Genomic DNA, 17,079 nt, shown 5'->3' on the forward strand with positions numbered 1-17,079 from the left:
CTGTGAAAATTAATCTGATGGGGGGTTTAAAAGAGATGGATTATGGAGTGGATAGGGGTGAAGCATTTGACTTAGGAAAGAGGTCGTTTAGAAGTCAGGATAATCAACTGGATATGAGATGACAGGGACTTGAATAAAGTGTGGGAGTAATAGCAATGGAAAGAAAGGAGTGGATTTGTAAGACAAGGGAAATTATAGGAATTGGTGACTGATTAGATGGGAAGGAGAGGAAAGTCACCAACCTAGTTGCTCTCTTTTAGGGGCCCTGAAGTTCATTCATCTGTATGGTTTCTAGCCAGAGAAAAGGCCAAAGAGAAACCCCTTCTGAAAGAAGAAACAACACATTTAGAAAAAACTGAATAAAATTATAGCTTTACTTTAAAAAAAAAAGGGGCAGGGGGGTGGAATTCACTGGCGGTCCAGTGGTTACTCAGTGCCTTCACTGCCGGGGCCAGGTTCAATCCCTGGTCCGGGAACTAAGTTCCCACAAGCCACGCGGCGCAGCCCAAAACAACAAACAAACAAACAAAGAACATCCTTGACCTGCACAGAAAATTATCTAGAGTCTGAGGCTCAACCTCACCCTGACCCACCCAGATGTACGACCCTCCAAGGCCCATGCTCTTTCCACATGGGGCCCAACTTTGGAAGCCATTTAAAGCTCCTATTACACCTGGTCTGCCAAAGCCAGTGGGATTTTCCATGTTGGTTATGAACCTGGGCCTGGAGACTAGAAAAAAGGCCAATGTTGGACTGATGTCAACCTGTTTCCATTAACTCCTTCCCTGAGCTCTCCTCACCTTTTTTTTTTTTTAATTTTATTTATTTATTTATTTATTTATGGCTGTGTTAAGTCTTCGTTTCTGTGCGAGGGCTTTCTCTAGTTGCGGCAAGTGGGGGCCACTCTTCATCACGGTGCACGGGCCTCTCACTATCGCGGCCCTTCTTGTTGCGGAGCACAGGCTCCAGACGCACAGGCTCAGTAATTGTGGCTCACAGGCCTAGTTGCTCCGCGGCATGTGGGATCCTCCCAGACCAGGGCTCGAACCCATGTCCCCTGCATTGGCAGGCAGATTCTCAACCACTGCGCCACCAGGGAAGCCCTCTCCTCAGCTTTTGTTGAGGGACAGAGCATAAGGCAATTTGATAAAGACCCAGAAGACTGGGTCAAGCAGGGCTGAAACCATGAGGGAAGCTTGATCACCTGCAGAGATCAGGAGGTTGGCAACATGCTCAAAGCAGCATGCAAGGTAGGGACCTAAGGACCCCACCCCCAAAGATTAAGGCTGTAACAAGGGCTGAAAATGATGTCACATAAACACTGCTGAGGTCATAGAAGCTTCCCTCTTCTCCCCAGTCTTCCGACTGCCACACAGTCTCACCAGCCAGCTGGCTCCCACAGATCTGCACACACTTACTTACAAAGGCTGGGAAGGGTCAGACACCATCTGGGTACTCTCAGGTACACAGAAGTGATGGGGCAGTGGGTGGTGGTGGTGATTATTCAGTATGTAGGATCCACACTAGTATCCCTCGTACTGGGAACAGTAGGTCAGATGGGAATCAGAGGGAAGGGGGGAGAGAGGGAGGGGGAAAAGGGGGTTTGTTCCTGTTGCTGATTCTGATTTTACTTTAACCTTCATCATTATTACTCCTCAGTCCTCCCTTCCCCTCCTCCCTCACCCGCAAGTCTCCCCCCATACTGTCCTCCCCCACCTCCAGTTGACCATGGCATCAGAAGCAGAAAGAACATTCCAGCGGTTTGCTGTCTTTGGAGAATCGTCAAGCAGTGGCACTGAAATGAACAACAAGAACTTCTCCAAGCTGTGCAAAGACTGTGGCATAATGGATGACAAGACAGTCACCTCCACTGACGTGGACATCGTGTTCAGCAAAGTCAAGTAAGGGACCAGAGACGGGAGCGGGGGGTGGTGAGTAGAACTAACAAGGTGGTGGGATGTGGGAGGGTTTCTGTGGTGGAACATTTGTAATGTGTCTCCTGAGCACCTACTGGGTGCCTGGCACTGTGCTAGTCCCTGTCGTCAAGGCGCTCAGTGTGTAGAGGCCCTGTCTGAGTAAGGGGAGGGTTAGACCTTGGAAGGTGATGAGTTCATGTTCCTGAGTTCCTGGATTTCTGTCTGACTGATCAGGGCCAAGAATGCCCGAACCATCACTTTCCAACAGTTCCAGGAAGCAATGAAAGAACTGGGCCAGAAGCAGTTCAAGGGGAAAAGCCCAGATGAAGCCCTGGAGAACATTTATAGACTCATGGAAGGCAAAGACCCAGCTACCACCGGTGTTACTGTGAGTGAGTCTTCATTCCTGACCCCTGACCCTACTTCCCTGAGTCCCTGCTGCTCCTGTGTCCCTTCCTCCATGCCGATGTCCCTAACCCCTGCCAATAGCAGCACTGCAGGGAGACAGGGCGGAGGCCTCTGGGCACTGTTGGTATTGAAACAGACTTTAGAGATCATCGAGTCATTTCAGAGGTGAGGAAACTGTGAGAGGAAATGACTTACCCAAGGTCCACAGCTATGTTAATAGTAAAACTTAGACTCATTCCCAAGCGTCCAGGATCTGGGCCAGGCAACTAGGGCCTGCTGGCTTTTGGGGGACACTGAGTGCGGACGACTTGGTACCTGAGCCTCTCTCCTCTTCCCGCTCTTATGTAAGGTGAAATATCTGACTTCCTCCCTCTCACCCGCCCTCTGTTCCCTACTTGTCCCCTCTCTACTAAAAGCTCTTCCTATTCTAGGTTTCAAATAGGGCCTTCCCAACAGGACAGACTTTGTGTTTTAGGTCTGGGGTTGAAGTCCTCTGGCTGCAGCCTAGTCAAAGTAGCTCCTCTGGAAGCAGAAAAATCCACACACACACACACACACCCCCACTCATTCCCATACACCAGATTTCTTCCTCGCAAGTGGATGGTTCTTATTATAGTTCCTGCCTACAGCTGCACCTGGGCCCTAAGCAAGCAGCACCATGCCAAGGGTTGAACAAGAGCTCTGAGAACTAGTCGAACTACTAGAAGGCCATCTCTAGAGAAGGGGCGTGATGGTGGAGGGGAAGGGAGAGGGCTCAGACACCTCATCCTCTGGCTTGCAGAAAGCAATGACGGTGGGAGGGGTGAGCCGGCTGACGGACACCAGCAAGTACACGGGCACCCACAAGGAGCGCTTTGACCAGAGTGGCAAGGGTAAAGGCATCGCGGGACGGGAGGACATGACTGACAACTCAGGCTACGTGAGTGGCTACAAGGGTGCTGGCACCTATGATAAGAAGGGCAGCAACTAGGGAGTAGCCTCACCTTAGCCTGCCGGCCCTTGACCCTGCATCTTTAACACCGGGGAGCTTGGGGGCCAATAAACATCTGTGTGTGCAGCAGCTCATGGGCTCTGTCTTCCACCAGGGTGAGGGAAGAGGGGCCCCTTGGTGCAGAGACAGAGAGAGGAGCCAAGAAACCCAAGGATGGGGGTTCTCAGCACCACACCCTTTACTCTACTTGGCCTCCCCGCCATTAGGTAGCAACGCCTTCAACACCTGCTTCTAAGAACACGGCTGAGGAATATATTTGGAGATAAGAGAGAAGCTAGATGTGGAGGCAAAAGTATTTGCTACTTGTGTTCACATAATACTGATATCCATCCCCTTCGACCTGCCAAAGGGGAGTAGAAATTCCTGATTTGAGCTAGTAGGACCCAGATATTAGCAACTAGACCCTTCCCGGTCCCTCCACCTTCCTCATCTGTTGCAATCCATGTTTTGTTGAGGAGAAATAGAAACCAGAGAGGGTGGGCCAAAGATCTACTTAGCCTAACTGCTGTTATGAGTTTATTCTAGAGCTGACAGGGAGGGAGAATCCATTTTCAACACCCAGCCTGGAACTGAGTTTTACCCCACCCCACCTCCATCATGGTAGACATGGAATGGAAGATCCTACTGACTGCCAAGGGTAGCCCAGTAAGATGGCCAGAGGTGGGTGGCCTCCAGGACTCTGAGAGTAGGAGTTCTGGTGCACTGAGGAAAAAGGAATGAAATCAGAACTAATTCAGATGTGTTTTTTTATCTTTTTATTTTGCAGTGATTCACAGGCAGATGCAAAAAGTACAGAGAGGTCCCATGTACCCTTCACCCAGTTTCATCCAATGGTTATATCTTACATAATTCAGATATGGTTTTAAAACCTTCTGTGACTACAGCTGAGCCCACTTCACCCCTGCCTTGTCAGAGGCAGATTCTGGAGTTTGGGGGATGTTAGGAGGAGGTTGGGAAGTAAAAGGATGCGGGAATCTGGGGGAAATAGGTCAGAGAAGATAACTTGGAACTCCAGTGAGCCAAGCTGAGACGGATGGAAGGAAAAGAGGTCAGAGAAGAATAAAGGGTGACTAAAGAGGTTGGGTGTGTAGGGGAGAGACTGCACTGGGCTCCATGGTGGAAGGAGGATGGAAAGGACAGGTTACATGAAGAGGAAATCAGTGATTCCGTAGAGAGGAGCAGACTGAGAGCTTGGGAGAGGGGGCGTGGCCTGGAGAAATAAAGCTACTATGAGTCTAAGACTCTCAGGTAGGTCCCTATAGCTAGAGGTACGTACCATGTGGGTGAGTGAGTAGAGGGAATCATAAGGGAAATGGGGAAGACTGAGAAGGGAAGGGTGGCAGGGATGGGGATTTGAGACTCGGAACTGGTACCATGGTGTGAGCTGAGGCTCTGGGCCTCCAGCCACGATACAGGATCTGGCCCAGTAGATGAACAGTCACTGCCAACTGGACACAGTCAGCTTCTTGGGTGGGTGAAACTGTCTGTGGGAGAGGGAGGATGTGGCAGGAGTGATGGGGGGAGATAAACAAGTTAGAAAGAGCCTAGAAGACAATACAACTTTGCATGGTGACCAAAGCTCTGGACATATTTCCTATCTCCCTGGTCTCTTGGGAGGGGATCCTGCCTACCTTTGAAGCCAGGAAGGAAGCCTTGTACCAGGGATCAGAGCTTCAGGAGTGGGGACAGGCTGGTCCATAGCAGCAGTAGGGGGCTAGTTCAGACTTAACACCTCCCATCCCTAGTAGAGGCCAATGATATCTATCGGTTCAGCATCATACTTTTGGGAGCAGAGCAGATAGAGCCTTTGGTTGGTTAGGGTGCTGGTGTAGTGGCAGCTGGTGGGTGGCTGCTTGGAGCTCAGGGAGCAGATTGTGAGGGGGAAGGAGTCCTGGGTGACTGTACAATATTCATTGTAATTCTCACAGAAGCTCTCGCTGTACTTGCAGAACTTCTTGATGGCTGTCCACGGGGCATGTAAGACATAATGGATCTTTGGGCAATACCAGCTTTGTTGTCTGCCCCGTACATAGGCCATCAGACCATTACAGTAGCCCCGGAAACCCTTTGCGTAGTTAACCTTGGGATAGTCGATATGTAAGGTACGGAAGTTCTTGATGGCAAGCTGTAGCTGGATGTTTTCGACCAAAGCTGGCCCTAGAACAAGCTGGAGGAACAGGAGCTGGACCACAGGTGGTGCCATTCTTCCTGCTGGCAGAGTCAAGGTGGTTGGAAGCAGAGGTGGGTCTCGAGTGGCTGTCCGCCCCTTCCCAGAGCTTCCAGTGTGCCCCCAGCCTTCCCCATGTGCCTTCCCCTATGCCCTCAAAGCCGGACTGTCCTTCAGAGGTCATCCGGCCCAAGTCCTCATGCCTCAGAGAGAGGAGACATTTGCCCAAGGTCACCCATCTGGTCAGCCACCTCTAGCTTGGTCTACCTTAGGGTCTCAGCCTCACCCAGTCCGGGAGCTGTAACACTTACGAAATACGAGGTCCAACTGGTCCTTGGGTGAGAGATGCTTCCCCTCTATCCCTGGCCCAGTTAATCCTTCTGGTAAAAATGCGGAGGGTCCAGAAGGGACAGGCTCAGCTACACTTCTCTGACTGAAGTGGAAGGACAGGAGCTGGAGGGCAGCAGGGCAGGGGTGGGATTCTTCCTTCCTGAGGCCAAGGACAGCCCAAAGGTAAGAAGAGGCTAGAAAGGTTTCTGGATGAAGACCAGTCTGGGAGGAAGGAGTGTCCCCTGGGTTTGAGGAGCCCCTGTGCTGAGGGGGGTGGATGAGGGGGAGGAAAGAGACATTGCTTTCTGGTCTCCTCCTCTCTGGTGTCATCAGAACACTTAGTTCCAGCCTCCTTGCGAGAAGTCCCGAAGTTCTTGGGTTTCCTTTGATGTCTTCTCTGGTTCATAGGCCATGCTCCTGTGGAAAGGTGACAAGGAAAGCACCGTCATGTTCTTGAGGAACAAGGTGCTGCTTATTCCTGACCCTCAGAGAACAGAGGGTTTTCCGCTCTCTCATCCCACTCACTGGATCCCCGGAGGCCACGTACGCAAGGGCCTCCCGCCTGAGTGCTGGCCTGAGAATCAAAGACCTCGGTGTGGACCCCCCCACCATCCCCACCATCAACTTCACTCCAATCGTGATCACACGGACACTCTCACCTGTAACCTCAGGCCCTCTCAGAGTCACAGCACTCCTGGAAATCTATGCATGCTGACCCCGAAGCCTCAAATTTGTCAGGTGGGATTAGACAGCATAGCCTGGACTTGAGGGGGTGTGGACCGCCTGTGTCCAGCAGATCAGATTCTTGCTGTAGTTTGTCATGTTGGAAAAAAGGGCCAGGCTCCTAACTCTTTTTCATCAACACCTGCCCCTTCATCAGAACCAAAGAGCTAGCTCCCTAGAGCCTGCCAGCCACCGTCCTTGATGCCCACAGGCCTCTCAGCCCTGCCTCCACGCACCTGTTGTCCAGGTTGTAGGCTTAGGACAGCTTACCATTGTCTCCCTGGAGAGCGGGAGAAGGGAGTCAGAACAGAGAAGCCTGAGTGTCCCGAGGCCAGTGTGTAGTTCAGGAAGGGTGGGGGGCGCATGAGAGAGACGCATGGGTGTTCCTCGTTCACAGCCCCCTTGAACTTGCTCTTTCTGGCAGCACAAAGCAGAGTCCAGAACTGAACCCATCCTTCGCCAACTCGCTTTTCCTCCTGCCTTGTCCCTTTCCTCAGTTACTTATGCAAGAAGTCTGAGAGTGGTCCTTGACCCCGCCCTCTCCTTAATCCCACCTGTTAGGAGGCGGTACAGCATGGTGGTTAAGAGCAAAGCTTTTGAGTAAAACATACCAGGAATTGCATCCTGGCTCTACTGCTTCCAGGCTGTACACCATCAGTCTAAGTTCACTAAACCGGTGTAAGCTTCAGTTTCTTCATCAGTTAAAGAGGATAATATTCTGTACCTCATGGCAGTCTTAGGATTTGTTAAGATGTATATCAAGAGCTCTTAGCCCAGGGCCTGGCACATGGTGAATACTCAATCCGAGCATGAGTCCATCAGTCACGCAGCTCTGACAATCTTTTTTTTTTTATTAATTCTTTTTTTTTTAAAGTTATTTATTTATTTTTGGCTGCATTGGGTCTTCGTTGCTGCGCACGGACTTTCTCTAGTTGTGGCGAGCAGGGGCTACTCTTCATTGCAGTGCACGGGCTTCTCATTGCGGTGGCTTCACTTGTCGCAGAGCATGGGCTCTAGGCACGCGGGCTTCAGTAGTTGTGGCACACGGCTCAGTAGTTGTGGCTTGCGGGCTCTAGAGCACAGGCTCATTAGTTGTGGCGCACAGGCTTAGTTGCTCCGTGGCATGTGGGATCTTCCCGGACCAGGGCCTGAACCCGTGTCCCCTTCATTGGCAGGCAGATTCTTAACCACTGTGCCACCAGGGAAGCCCTAATTAATTCTTTAAAATTATTTATTTATTTATTTATTTGTTTGTTTGGCTGCACCAGGTCTTAGTTGCGGCGTATGCGATCTTCGTTGTGGCATGCGGCTCTTAGTTGTGGCTTGCGGGATCTAGTTCCCTGACCAGGGATTGAACCTATGCCCGCTGCATTGGGAGCATGGAGTCTTAACCACTGGACCACTAGCGAAGTCCCAGCCCTGACAATCTTAACTAAAACTTTTCCCGAACCAGTCTCTTCCATTCCTATTTCTTCCCCTGCTCAGGCTTTCCCCTCTCCTGGACGCCACACGCTCTCCAACTCCAGGAGGACTCTACACCTCATAGGACAGAAGACCTCCATGATCTGGCCGCCACCATGTCTCCAACTGCATCTCCACCTCTGCCTGCTTCCCCCATTGGTGCCCACCCCACCTCTCGCTCACGTTATCTCCTCTACCCAGCATGCTGCTCTCTCCTCCCGCTCTCACCCCCGTCAGTTCCGCTGAGCCAGCTCATGTGAAGATCAGCCCGGACGTCCTGTTTAAGAAGCATCTGCTTGGAGCACCTCCCCAGCGAAGTGTGCACAGCCAAGTAAGTGAGGATAAAGCCCACACAGGCAGGTGGCTCATCTGTATCCTTCAGGCTGGTGTATCAGCCAACACCCAGTGGGAATCCATGCAGGGTGGGGCCAGAGCCTGGCTGACTCAAGTCTTTGTTTTGAGGAAACTAGCACTTTGTGGCCCCAGCCTCAGCGTGTGCCACCTCTTCCTTATTTGCTCAAGGCTGCAGCTTCCCTTGGAAGAGAAAGGGGCTTTTCATGCCTCTTGGTCTTCTTCTTTCTTCATTCCTACCCACCCACCACCGCTCACCTCTGCACACAGTGTTACAGAGATGGAACAGCACGTAGTAGAGGAAAGAGTTTAGGCCTTGATCTCAGATAACCTACTGAGCTTCTGTTTCCTCTTCTATAAAATGAAAGTCTTCCTTACCTCATGAGGCTGCAAGAATAAAATGAGATGGTCAATATGGAGGTGACTTTTAGCCATTAAACAATATATAAATGGATAACTGGATACGGTCTCCTAGGTCTTATACCAACTCACTTTTTTCCCCAACTCACTTAACATCTGCAAAGCCTTCTGCTTTTTTTTTTTTTTTTAATGTATTTATTTTATTTATTTATTTTTGGCTGTGTTGGGTCTTTGTTGCTGTGCGCGGGCTTTCTCTAGTTGTGGCGAACGGGGAATATCCTTCCTTGCGGTGTGCAGGCTTCTCGTTGCGGTGGCTTCTCTTATTGCAGAGCATGGGCTCTAGGCGCACGGGCTTCAGTAGTTGTGGCACGTGGGCTCAGTAGTTGTGGTTCGTGGGCTCTAGAGTGCAGGCTCAGTAGTTGTGGTTCATGGGCTTAGTTGCTCCGCGGCATGTGGGATCTTCCCGGACCAGGGCTCAAACCAGTGTTCCCTGCGTTGGCAGGTGGATTCTTAACCACTGTGCCACCAGGGAAGCCCTGCAAAGTCTTATATTCCCCAAATGAGCCAAGTGACCTCCCCACATCTCCACTCTGCCAATCTAGAGCCCTATTTAACACCTGACTTAAATTCATCTTCACCAAGATTTCTATTAGTCATGCCCCACGTTGATTACTTTTAAATACTTTAAATTGTTGAATACTAAGAAAATAGAAAGGTAAATAAGACAGTTCCAGTCCAGATTAAATTTACAATTCAGTAGGAACAACACACGTATGAACATATGTTACAAAGGCATGAACACGGGACCAGGAAAAGTGCTGAGTGTGCGATGGGCCTTCACGTTCCAACCTACAGTCCTACTGGTCTGGTCTTTAAAATCCTATCCCAGAGGAGCTGATCCATAGGATTGCTTCATCCATTCTGACAAAGCCTGAGATTTGTGGAATTGTTACCCCATTACACTGGACTTTATATATGCAAGAATCATCCTAGAGATGAAGAAACTAAGTTTTAGAGAGGGATAGTAGCTTGCTTGAGGTCATATGTCTAATTCAGTAGTTCTCAATGGGGAGCAATTGGATCACATCTGGAGACTTTTTTTGGTTGTCACAACTGGGAGGTGTTACTGGCATCTAGTGGGTAGAGGCCAGAGATGCTACTAAACATCCTACATTGCACAAGACAGCTCCCACAGCAAAGAAGTATCTAGACAAAAATGTAGATTGTGCTGAGGTTGAGAAATTCTGGTCTAATGAGAGAATCAGATTTCCTAACAAAAGCAGACTTATTTATACTTTATATATTGAAAAGGATTGGTAAATATCCAAGACTTAGAAATATTTTTGTTAGACTTTGCTTGTGATGGTGCTGGTTCTTCTACCAGCAAAAGGATTATTGATAGTTCATCACTGAAACAACTTTTCGTTATTTTTCCCGTAAAAGTGACTTTCTGCATAGAGCCATCTACACATTCTTTCCCTCCTCCCCTCCCCAATGGTAGGATTTCTAGAACCACTGGCTAGAGTGACAAGTGCAGGGATGATTCCCTATGATTGAGGGGGAGCCCCAAGATTTTGCCCCAAGTGAGCTCACTACAATCTCAGTGGCATCACTTTTGCCCTGTCCAACTCATATTGTTCAAATAGCAAACCGTGTCCTGGGTTGTCCTTGAACCCAAAGGATTGCTTCAGCCATTTCAACCTTCTTGTCATAGGTTCACCTCCACCCCAGGGTGAAAGTTCAGGAACTGCCTTGTCAGTTCCTCAGCTGGGACTGGGATGATTCAGGTGATACCACCTGGGACTGGGATCATTCAAGGGCTGAATGAATGCCTTCTAATGTAGAATTTGAATCATTTAGGGTCCCTTATTTGCAAGGCACTATGCTACATCCTGTGGGAGGTACAGAAGTAGTATAACAGATGGTCCTTGTCTTCTGGGAATTGACAGTCTAAACTGGAGGAAAGCAATAAATATATATGAAGAAATAACCAATGACTCAAGGCAGAAAATTATACATCTTGAAGATAGTAAATGTTGTAGGAATTTAGAGGTGAGAGAGATCCCTCTGAATTAGGAGGGTCAGAGAAAGTTTTCTGGGGAGAGAGGGAGTCACCTGGGACCTCGGGGTGCGTCTCAAGGAACAGTTGAGTTAAGTGGAGATAAAGAGAATTATGAAAGGTATGTTTGAGGAAAGAGAGAAAACCAGCCTGGCTGGGTTGAGGCAATCAGTGGGAGAAAAGTCAGAGATAAAGTTAGAAAGACGGGTTTGCCAGATTACGGCAGACCTTGAATATCAGGCTAAGGAATTTATATTTTATTCTATAGATAAATGAGGAACTGGCAATGGCTTATGAGACAGAGTGACCTGGTGAGGCCTCTCAACCCCAGACCAGGTCCTCCACTCCTACATCCTGGCTTGTCTAAAGGCATTGGTCTGGGAGCCAAAGATTCCAACCTTCTGTCCCTGCTGCCTCCTCCAGATCCACAGCTGTTCCAGGAAAGGTCATGAGAATTCAAAGACCTAAAGTGAATCCCACATCTGACCCCGACTTGCTGTTTTTTTTCACTTTCCCCGTCTACAAAAATGAGTCCACTACCTTTATTTATCCTGGGATAACAGAACTTGGATCTGCTCCTGCTTGGAGGGAAACTCTCACGGGCTTTCCATCGGTATCCAGAGGCTGTGTGGAACTCCGGAAGAGAGAGAGGCTGGCCTCTGAAGGGTGGGCACCAATCCAGGCTTGGCCCTCCTCTCTCCCAGCCCCCCTTACCCCCTCCCAGTGCAGGCTAGAGGAAGTAGCAGCTGTGGTCCTGTGGGGAAGACAGGCAGAGGTGCACCTGGCACTATTGGCATTTTCACAACACCCACCCGAACAACTTTAAACACACACACACACACACACACACACACACACACACACACACCAGCAGCAGCCTGGGGAGAGGTTAGGCCAAGAGCAGTGACTATGCCGCTAGAAGGAGAAGGAGGCGGGGGAGCTACCTCACATCCCTGGATAGAGGCTGCCATGTGAGGGGCTTTCTTCCCTCCCATCTTCTCTCCCACCATTTTGTCTTCTGCTCTCCCTTCTTTAATTTTTCTCTTCTCTCTTCTGCCAGACTCCCTGCCCAGTCCTTGGCCTGATGCCTGACTCCTTTTGTTCTCCCTAACCCTGTTCCCCTTCCTCCATCCTTTCCTCTCGCCCTATGAATGTAGTGAAGGAAACATGGCAAAATTATCCTACCGAGTGCAAAGTGAAGCGGATCTTGGAAGCTGGAAAGTTTCCGCGAAAAAAGTAAACAAAATCACCTGCCTTATCCAAATAATGGAGGTGAAATAAGGGTTTCAGCTTGAACTGTGCAAATAGTAGGTTCGACTTTTCAGTTTTCACACGCAAACCTAACCCTTTACTCCCTCTTCCCTTTGAACTGGGACAGCACGGCTGTGTTTACTTTCACAGAGTGCTAAGGAAGCCTTCTGGAGAACCCCACGTGATGAAGTTAAAGGGCAAACTGGGATAATTATAATGACAGGAAAATACAAGAGCAGAGAGCAGTGCAAGCCATGGTTTGGAAACATCTCACCCTAGAATAATGAGAAGTGAGGAGGAGTCCGGGCAGGCGAGGAATCCAAATGAGCTCCTGGCCTCCCACCCCCTCCTCTGACCCCAGCCTCTGGTCCAGGGCTGGCCTGATCCACATTCTGTCCACAGTCTGCTTTAAACCATGGATTTTATCTCCAAACATTTGCATTTCTACAGCAGCAGAAGCATAATTCTCTACCCAGAAGTTCCAACTACAAAGATTCAGGCACCTGAACAAAGCAGTGAATGCTGCTGCCCAGCCAAGGCCTCACAGAGGGGGAACCGGAGGAGCAAGAGGCCTGGGGGAACTGGCTCCCGCTTCTCTGCTGCCACCTAGTGGTGTTTCTCCCTCCAGCACCATTTTTTATTCCAAAAATACTTCATCCTGACCCACAGCTATGCTCTCTATCTGCTAAAATGATGTCCCCTGACCTCAAAACAAACACCCATCTTCCTGACTCAAAATCCTAACTTCTGGACCAGAACACAAACTGTATGGCCCATATGGTTTGCGTGGGCCTCTCTGCAGTCACATCCACACAACAGCCAGGGAATTTTTAAACAGATAGGGCTTTTACTCCTCTGCTACTTTTTTTTTTTTTCTTTTGGCCATGCCGCACGGCTTGTGGGATCTTGCAGGATCCCAGTTCCCCAACCAGGGATTGAACCCGGGCCATGGCAGTGAAAGCCTGGAATCCTAACCACTAGACCACCAGGGAACTCCCTTTATTCCTCTGCTTAGAACCCTCCTAGGGCTCCCCACTGTGTGCACAGCAAAACTCCTAATGGTCTCTGAGGCGTCCCGTGATCTGGCCTCTGGTCCCTCTCTGACCCCATCACTCATCCGCTCCAGCCACACTGGACTCCTCACTGTTCCTCCAACTCCCCAGGCATCCATCTGCTTTAGGGCCTTTACAGTGCTGTCCTCTATGCTTGGAGCATTCTTCCCCAGACAAGCATAAGTTCACTCTCACCTTGAAATCTTTGTCCCAGAGTCACCTACTTCAATGACCCTATTTAAAAATCACTGCCTGAACGCTCTTTGACATAAATCGCAGCAAGATCTTTTTTACCCAACTCCTAGAGTAATGAAAATAAAAACAAAAATAAACAAATGGGACCTAATGAAACTTAAAAGCTTTTGCACAGCAAAGGAAACCATAAACAAGACGAAAAAATCCTCAGAATGGGAGAAAATATTTGCAAATGAAGCAACTGACCAGGGACTAATCTCCAAAATATACAAACAGCTCATGCAGCTCAATATCAAAAAAACAAACAACCCAATCAAAAACTGGGAGGAAGACCTAAATAGACATTTCTCCAAAGAAGACATACAGATGGCCAACAAACACATGAAAATATGCTCAACATCACTAATTATTAGAGAAATGCAAATCAAAACTACAATGAGGTATCACCTCACACTGGTCAGAATGGCCATCATCAAAAAATCACAAACAGTAAATGCTGGAGAAGGTGTGGAGAAAAGGGAACCCTCTTACACTGTTGGTGGGAATGTAGATTGATATAGCCACTGTGGAGAACAGTATGGAGGTTCCTTAAAAAACTAAAAATAGAATTACCATATGATCCAACAATCCAACTCCTGGGCATATACCTGGAGAAGACCATAATTCAAAAAGATACATGCACCCTGATGTTCATTGCAGCACTATTTACAATAGCCAGGACATGGAAGCAACCTAAACATCCATCAACAGAGGAATGGATAAAGATGATGTGGTACACATGTACAATAGAATATTACTCAGCCATAAAAAGGAGCAAAATTGTGCCATTTGCAAAGACATGGATGGATCTAGAGACGGTCATACAGAGTGAAGTAAGTCAGAAAGAGAAAAACAAATATTGTATATTAATGCATATATGTGGAATCTAGAAAAATGGTATAGATGAACCTATTTGCAAAGCAGAAATAGAAACACAGTTGTAGAGAACAAACATGTGGATACCAAGGGAGGAAGGGAGAGGTGGGATGAATTGGGAGACTGGGATTGACATATATACACTGCTATGTATAAAATAGAGAACTAATGAGAACCGACTGTATAGCACAGGGAACTCTACTCAATGCTCTGTGGTGACCTAAATGGGAAGGAAATCCAAAAAAGAGGGGTTATATGTATAAGTATAGCTGGTTCACTTTGCTGTACAGTAGAAACTAACACAATATTGTAAAGCAACTATACTCCAATAAAAAATAAATAAAAATCAAAATCACTGCCTACCAATCTCCATTTGTTCTTTTTTCCTTAGCAATGGTGTATTTTTTACTGCCTTTCCTCCAATGGAATGTAAGGATTCTATTCCCCCAATGAAATGTAAGGATTCCAAATGTAGGGATTTTTGTCTCTTTTATTCACTAATATATCCCAAGCACCTTGGCACATAGTAGATGCTCAATAAGTATTGACTACGTGAATGAACCTGAACCCACTATTCTGAGACCACCTACTACTTACAGGTGAAACCTGAAAACAAGAACACTGTTCATCTCAGTTTTCCAGGCCTTCCCATCCACAGATAGTGATGCTTCTCTTCCTCAGTGTCTCAGTTATTCTGAGTCTCCCATGCCAAGCTCACTGGAGCCGCCGGAGCAGCACGGACCCAAGCTCTCCACACAAGTGTAACTGCCGCAAGGAACAGGGAATACACGGTAGAGGAAGGTCTAGGCTGGCTGTGGAGCAGCACCACCACCAATAGTATTTTCAAATTAGGACACTAAGCGTTGCAAATATTAATAAAGTAGTAAGGGAAAGAGTGAAGGGTGAGAGGTGTTGGGTGCCATCTCCAGGTAAAGCCAGATGACCTTGCTTGACCCTGGAACGGGAGGGACCCAGAGGGATGAATCATTGTAGAATAGCTGAGGTGGGATGGTGCTGCGACTTGTGACTCTGGTGATTGATTGGTCCACTTCCCTGTCTCCTCCATCTCCTCCAAAAGATAAGCAGTAAGTCCTGATGACAGGAAGTAACTTTCTAGGCTATTCCATCTTTATCTCGGATCAGAAAAAGCAATCCTTACCACCACAGTGATTGGCTCTTCCCAGAATCAGAGCCAGAGGTGTATATAGGAGATGATAAATGACAGCTCTCACTTGGGGTTGACACCTGAGTCAGGTGCATTATTAGAGTCATTAGAACCATGTGGCTAGGGGCCAGGCTAGTCTTTGAGCATGAGGATTCAGGCTTCCTCACTGCTGAAGGTGTTTAGGCAGGTGTACTAGCTCCACAGGTATCCACTTACCTGGGACATGTAAGTGAAGAGGCATGAACCTGATTCATTTCCTGATCCACGGCTACTCCCCAGCCTGCCCTCAAACAGAAGTACCACAAGCCAGGCCAGCTCTTAAGGAGTTCGGTGGTGAGAAGAGGCCCTCAGAGATCTGAGGCCCAGCGGAAGGCAGGTGCTTCCCAGTGAGCAGGGGCCACAACACGAGGATTTGGTGAGGAGGTAAGGCCTGTGGCGGGACGTGAGTGAGGAGAGAGGACAGGGAAGGGATGGGTTCTGGCCAGAGAGCAGTATACTCAGGTGAGTGACAAAGTGGACAAAGGAGGGACCCAATGTGGAGGGGATGAGGACACACACAGGGGAGAGAGGAGAGAGATGCTGAGGGATGGAGGCACAAAATGGGGCTATGGAGGAGATGGGGATGGGGTCATGGAGGGCGTGAGACACAGAGAAAGGAATAAGGACGTAGGGACATGGGGACACAGAGGGATGGACCTGAGGGAGAGGAGATAGAGCAAGGAGTGGGAGGCATGAGGGACAGAATGAAGGAGGATAGGGATTCAAGGTGAGGGGGATGGAGCCCTAGGGTTAGGGGGTGGGGTCTTAGTGGTTTGGGGCACACAGAGGGGAAGGGAGGGGAAAGACACAGGGTGAGGCAGGAAGGAGACAGTAGGGGAGGGAGATGGCGATTAGCTAGAAGGAGCAGGTTTAGGAAGGCTAATTTCCACCTCCTCTGTCCCCAGAGACCCCAGGCCCCGCTCCTGACTGTTCCCCCCAAGAGAGATGACGCCAGCCAGAGCAGGATTCTGCCCTCTGCCGCTGCTCCTGCTGCTGGGGCTGTGGATGGCCGAGGACCCAGTCGGTGCCAAGCCCAGAAACGTGACCTCAGCTCAGTGGTTTGAAACTCAGCACGTGCAGCCCAGGCCTCAGGGATGCAACACGGCGATGCAAAACATCAACAAGTACTCCAGTCGCTGCAAAGGCCTCAACACCTTCGTGCATGAATCCTTCTCCGGTGTGGCCGCCACTTGTCAGACTCCCAGCATAACCTGCAAGAGAGGCCGTGAAAACTGCCACCGGAGCCAGAAGCCTGTATCCCTGACCGTGTGTAACCTCACCTCAGGGAGGTACCCAGACTGCAGGTACAAGGAGGAGCAACTGCACGCTGCTTACATCGTGGCCTGTGACCCTCCCCAGAAAGGGGACCCCAGGAAATTCAAGCTGGCTCCTGTCCACCTGGACGATGTCCTGTAGGTTTCCAGCCAGCCGCGTGCTTGGGCCGCACCTTCAATCCCTCTGCAGGCCTCTGGACCACTCCTCCTCAGCCCAGAAGCTTCTCTTCTCACATCTCTTGGGGCCCTTCCTAGCTCAGGCTCCTCTGAGCGGGTGGGGCTGTGGGGAGTTGAGGTGATACATTAGTAGGCTAAGCTCCAGAAGAGATGGTGATCGCTCAGCTTTTCGTTGCTGTTTTTCCAGAAGCTTATCCCGAAGAAGCTTAGGGGTGTGGGTTCCTTAGTCTGTGCCTCCTACATCT

At 49.2% G+C, this 17,079-nt stretch overlaps 3 protein-coding genes across 7 annotated transcripts; 2 read left to right on the top strand and 1 right to left on the bottom strand.

Moving 5' to 3' along the window:
* The first annotated feature begins 1,195 nt into the window (after nt 1-1,195).
* Nucleotides 1,196-14,502, top strand: TPPP2 (tubulin polymerization promoting protein family member 2). Of its 5 annotated transcripts, none has more exons than XR_009007535.1 (6): nt 1,196-1,250; nt 1,660-1,901; nt 2,151-2,304; nt 3,106-3,243; nt 8,021-8,327; nt 11,827-14,502. XR_009007535.1 is itself a non-coding variant. In XM_057543254.1 (5 exons), exons 1-5 carry the CDS (start codon nt 1,230-1,232, stop codon nt 8,240-8,242), a joined length of 777 nt encoding a protein of 258 aa, XP_057399237.1. In that variant the 5' UTR covers nt 1,196-1,229; the 3' UTR covers nt 8,243-8,843. The 5 variants fall into 5 exon arrangements, 2 of the variants coding, with proteins under 2 accessions (XP_057399237.1, XP_057399239.1); XR_009007536.1 differs by having other exon boundaries at nt 11,924-14,502; XR_009007537.1 differs by lacking the exon at nt 3,106-3,243 and having other exon boundaries at nt 11,035-14,502.
* RNASE13 (ribonuclease A family member 13 (inactive)) lies at nt 4,123-5,748 on the bottom strand. The gene has a single exon (XM_007180498.2). It carries the CDS (start codon nt 5,516-5,518, stop codon nt 5,057-5,059), a length of 462 nt encoding a protein of 153 aa, XP_007180560.1. The 5' UTR covers nt 5,519-5,748; the 3' UTR covers nt 4,123-5,056.
* Nucleotides 14,503-16,328: 1,826 nt separating the features above from the next.
* LOC103014278 (ribonuclease 7) lies at nt 16,329-16,799 on the top strand. The gene has a single exon (XM_007198419.3). The coding sequence runs from the start codon at nt 16,329-16,331 to the stop codon at nt 16,797-16,799; it is 471 nt and encodes a 156-aa protein (XP_007198481.3).
* Nucleotides 16,800-17,079: the final 280 nt, after the last annotated feature.

Source organism: Balaenoptera acutorostrata, chromosome 3, assembly GCF_949987535.1.
Source record: "Balaenoptera acutorostrata chromosome 3, mBalAcu1.1, whole genome shotgun sequence".
NCBI lineage: Eukaryota > Metazoa > Chordata > Mammalia > Artiodactyla > Balaenopteridae > Balaenoptera > Balaenoptera acutorostrata.

What these genes read in the sequence shown, in the direction of transcription:
- LOC103014278 (XM_007198419.3), top strand. Translation starts at nt 16,329, where the DNA reads ATGACGCCAGCCAGAGCAGGATTCTGCCCTCTGCCGCTGCTCCTGCTG.
- RNASE13 (XM_007180498.2), bottom strand. Translation starts at nt 5,518, where the DNA reads ATGGCACCACCTGTGGTCCAGCTCCTGTTCCTCCAGCTTGTTCTAGGG.
- TPPP2 (XM_057543254.1), top strand. Translation starts at nt 1,230, where the DNA reads ATGCTCAAAGCAGCATGCAAG. An exon ending in ATCGTGTTCAGCAAAGTCAA is followed by an intron (nt 1,902 to 2,150) that starts GTAAGGGACCAG and finishes CTGACTGATCAG; the next exon opens with GGCCAAGAATGCCCGAACCA. An exon ending in CAGCTACCACCGGTGTTACT is followed by an intron (nt 2,305 to 3,105) that starts GTGAGTGAGTCT and finishes TCTGGCTTGCAG; the next exon opens with AAAGCAATGACGGTGGGAGG.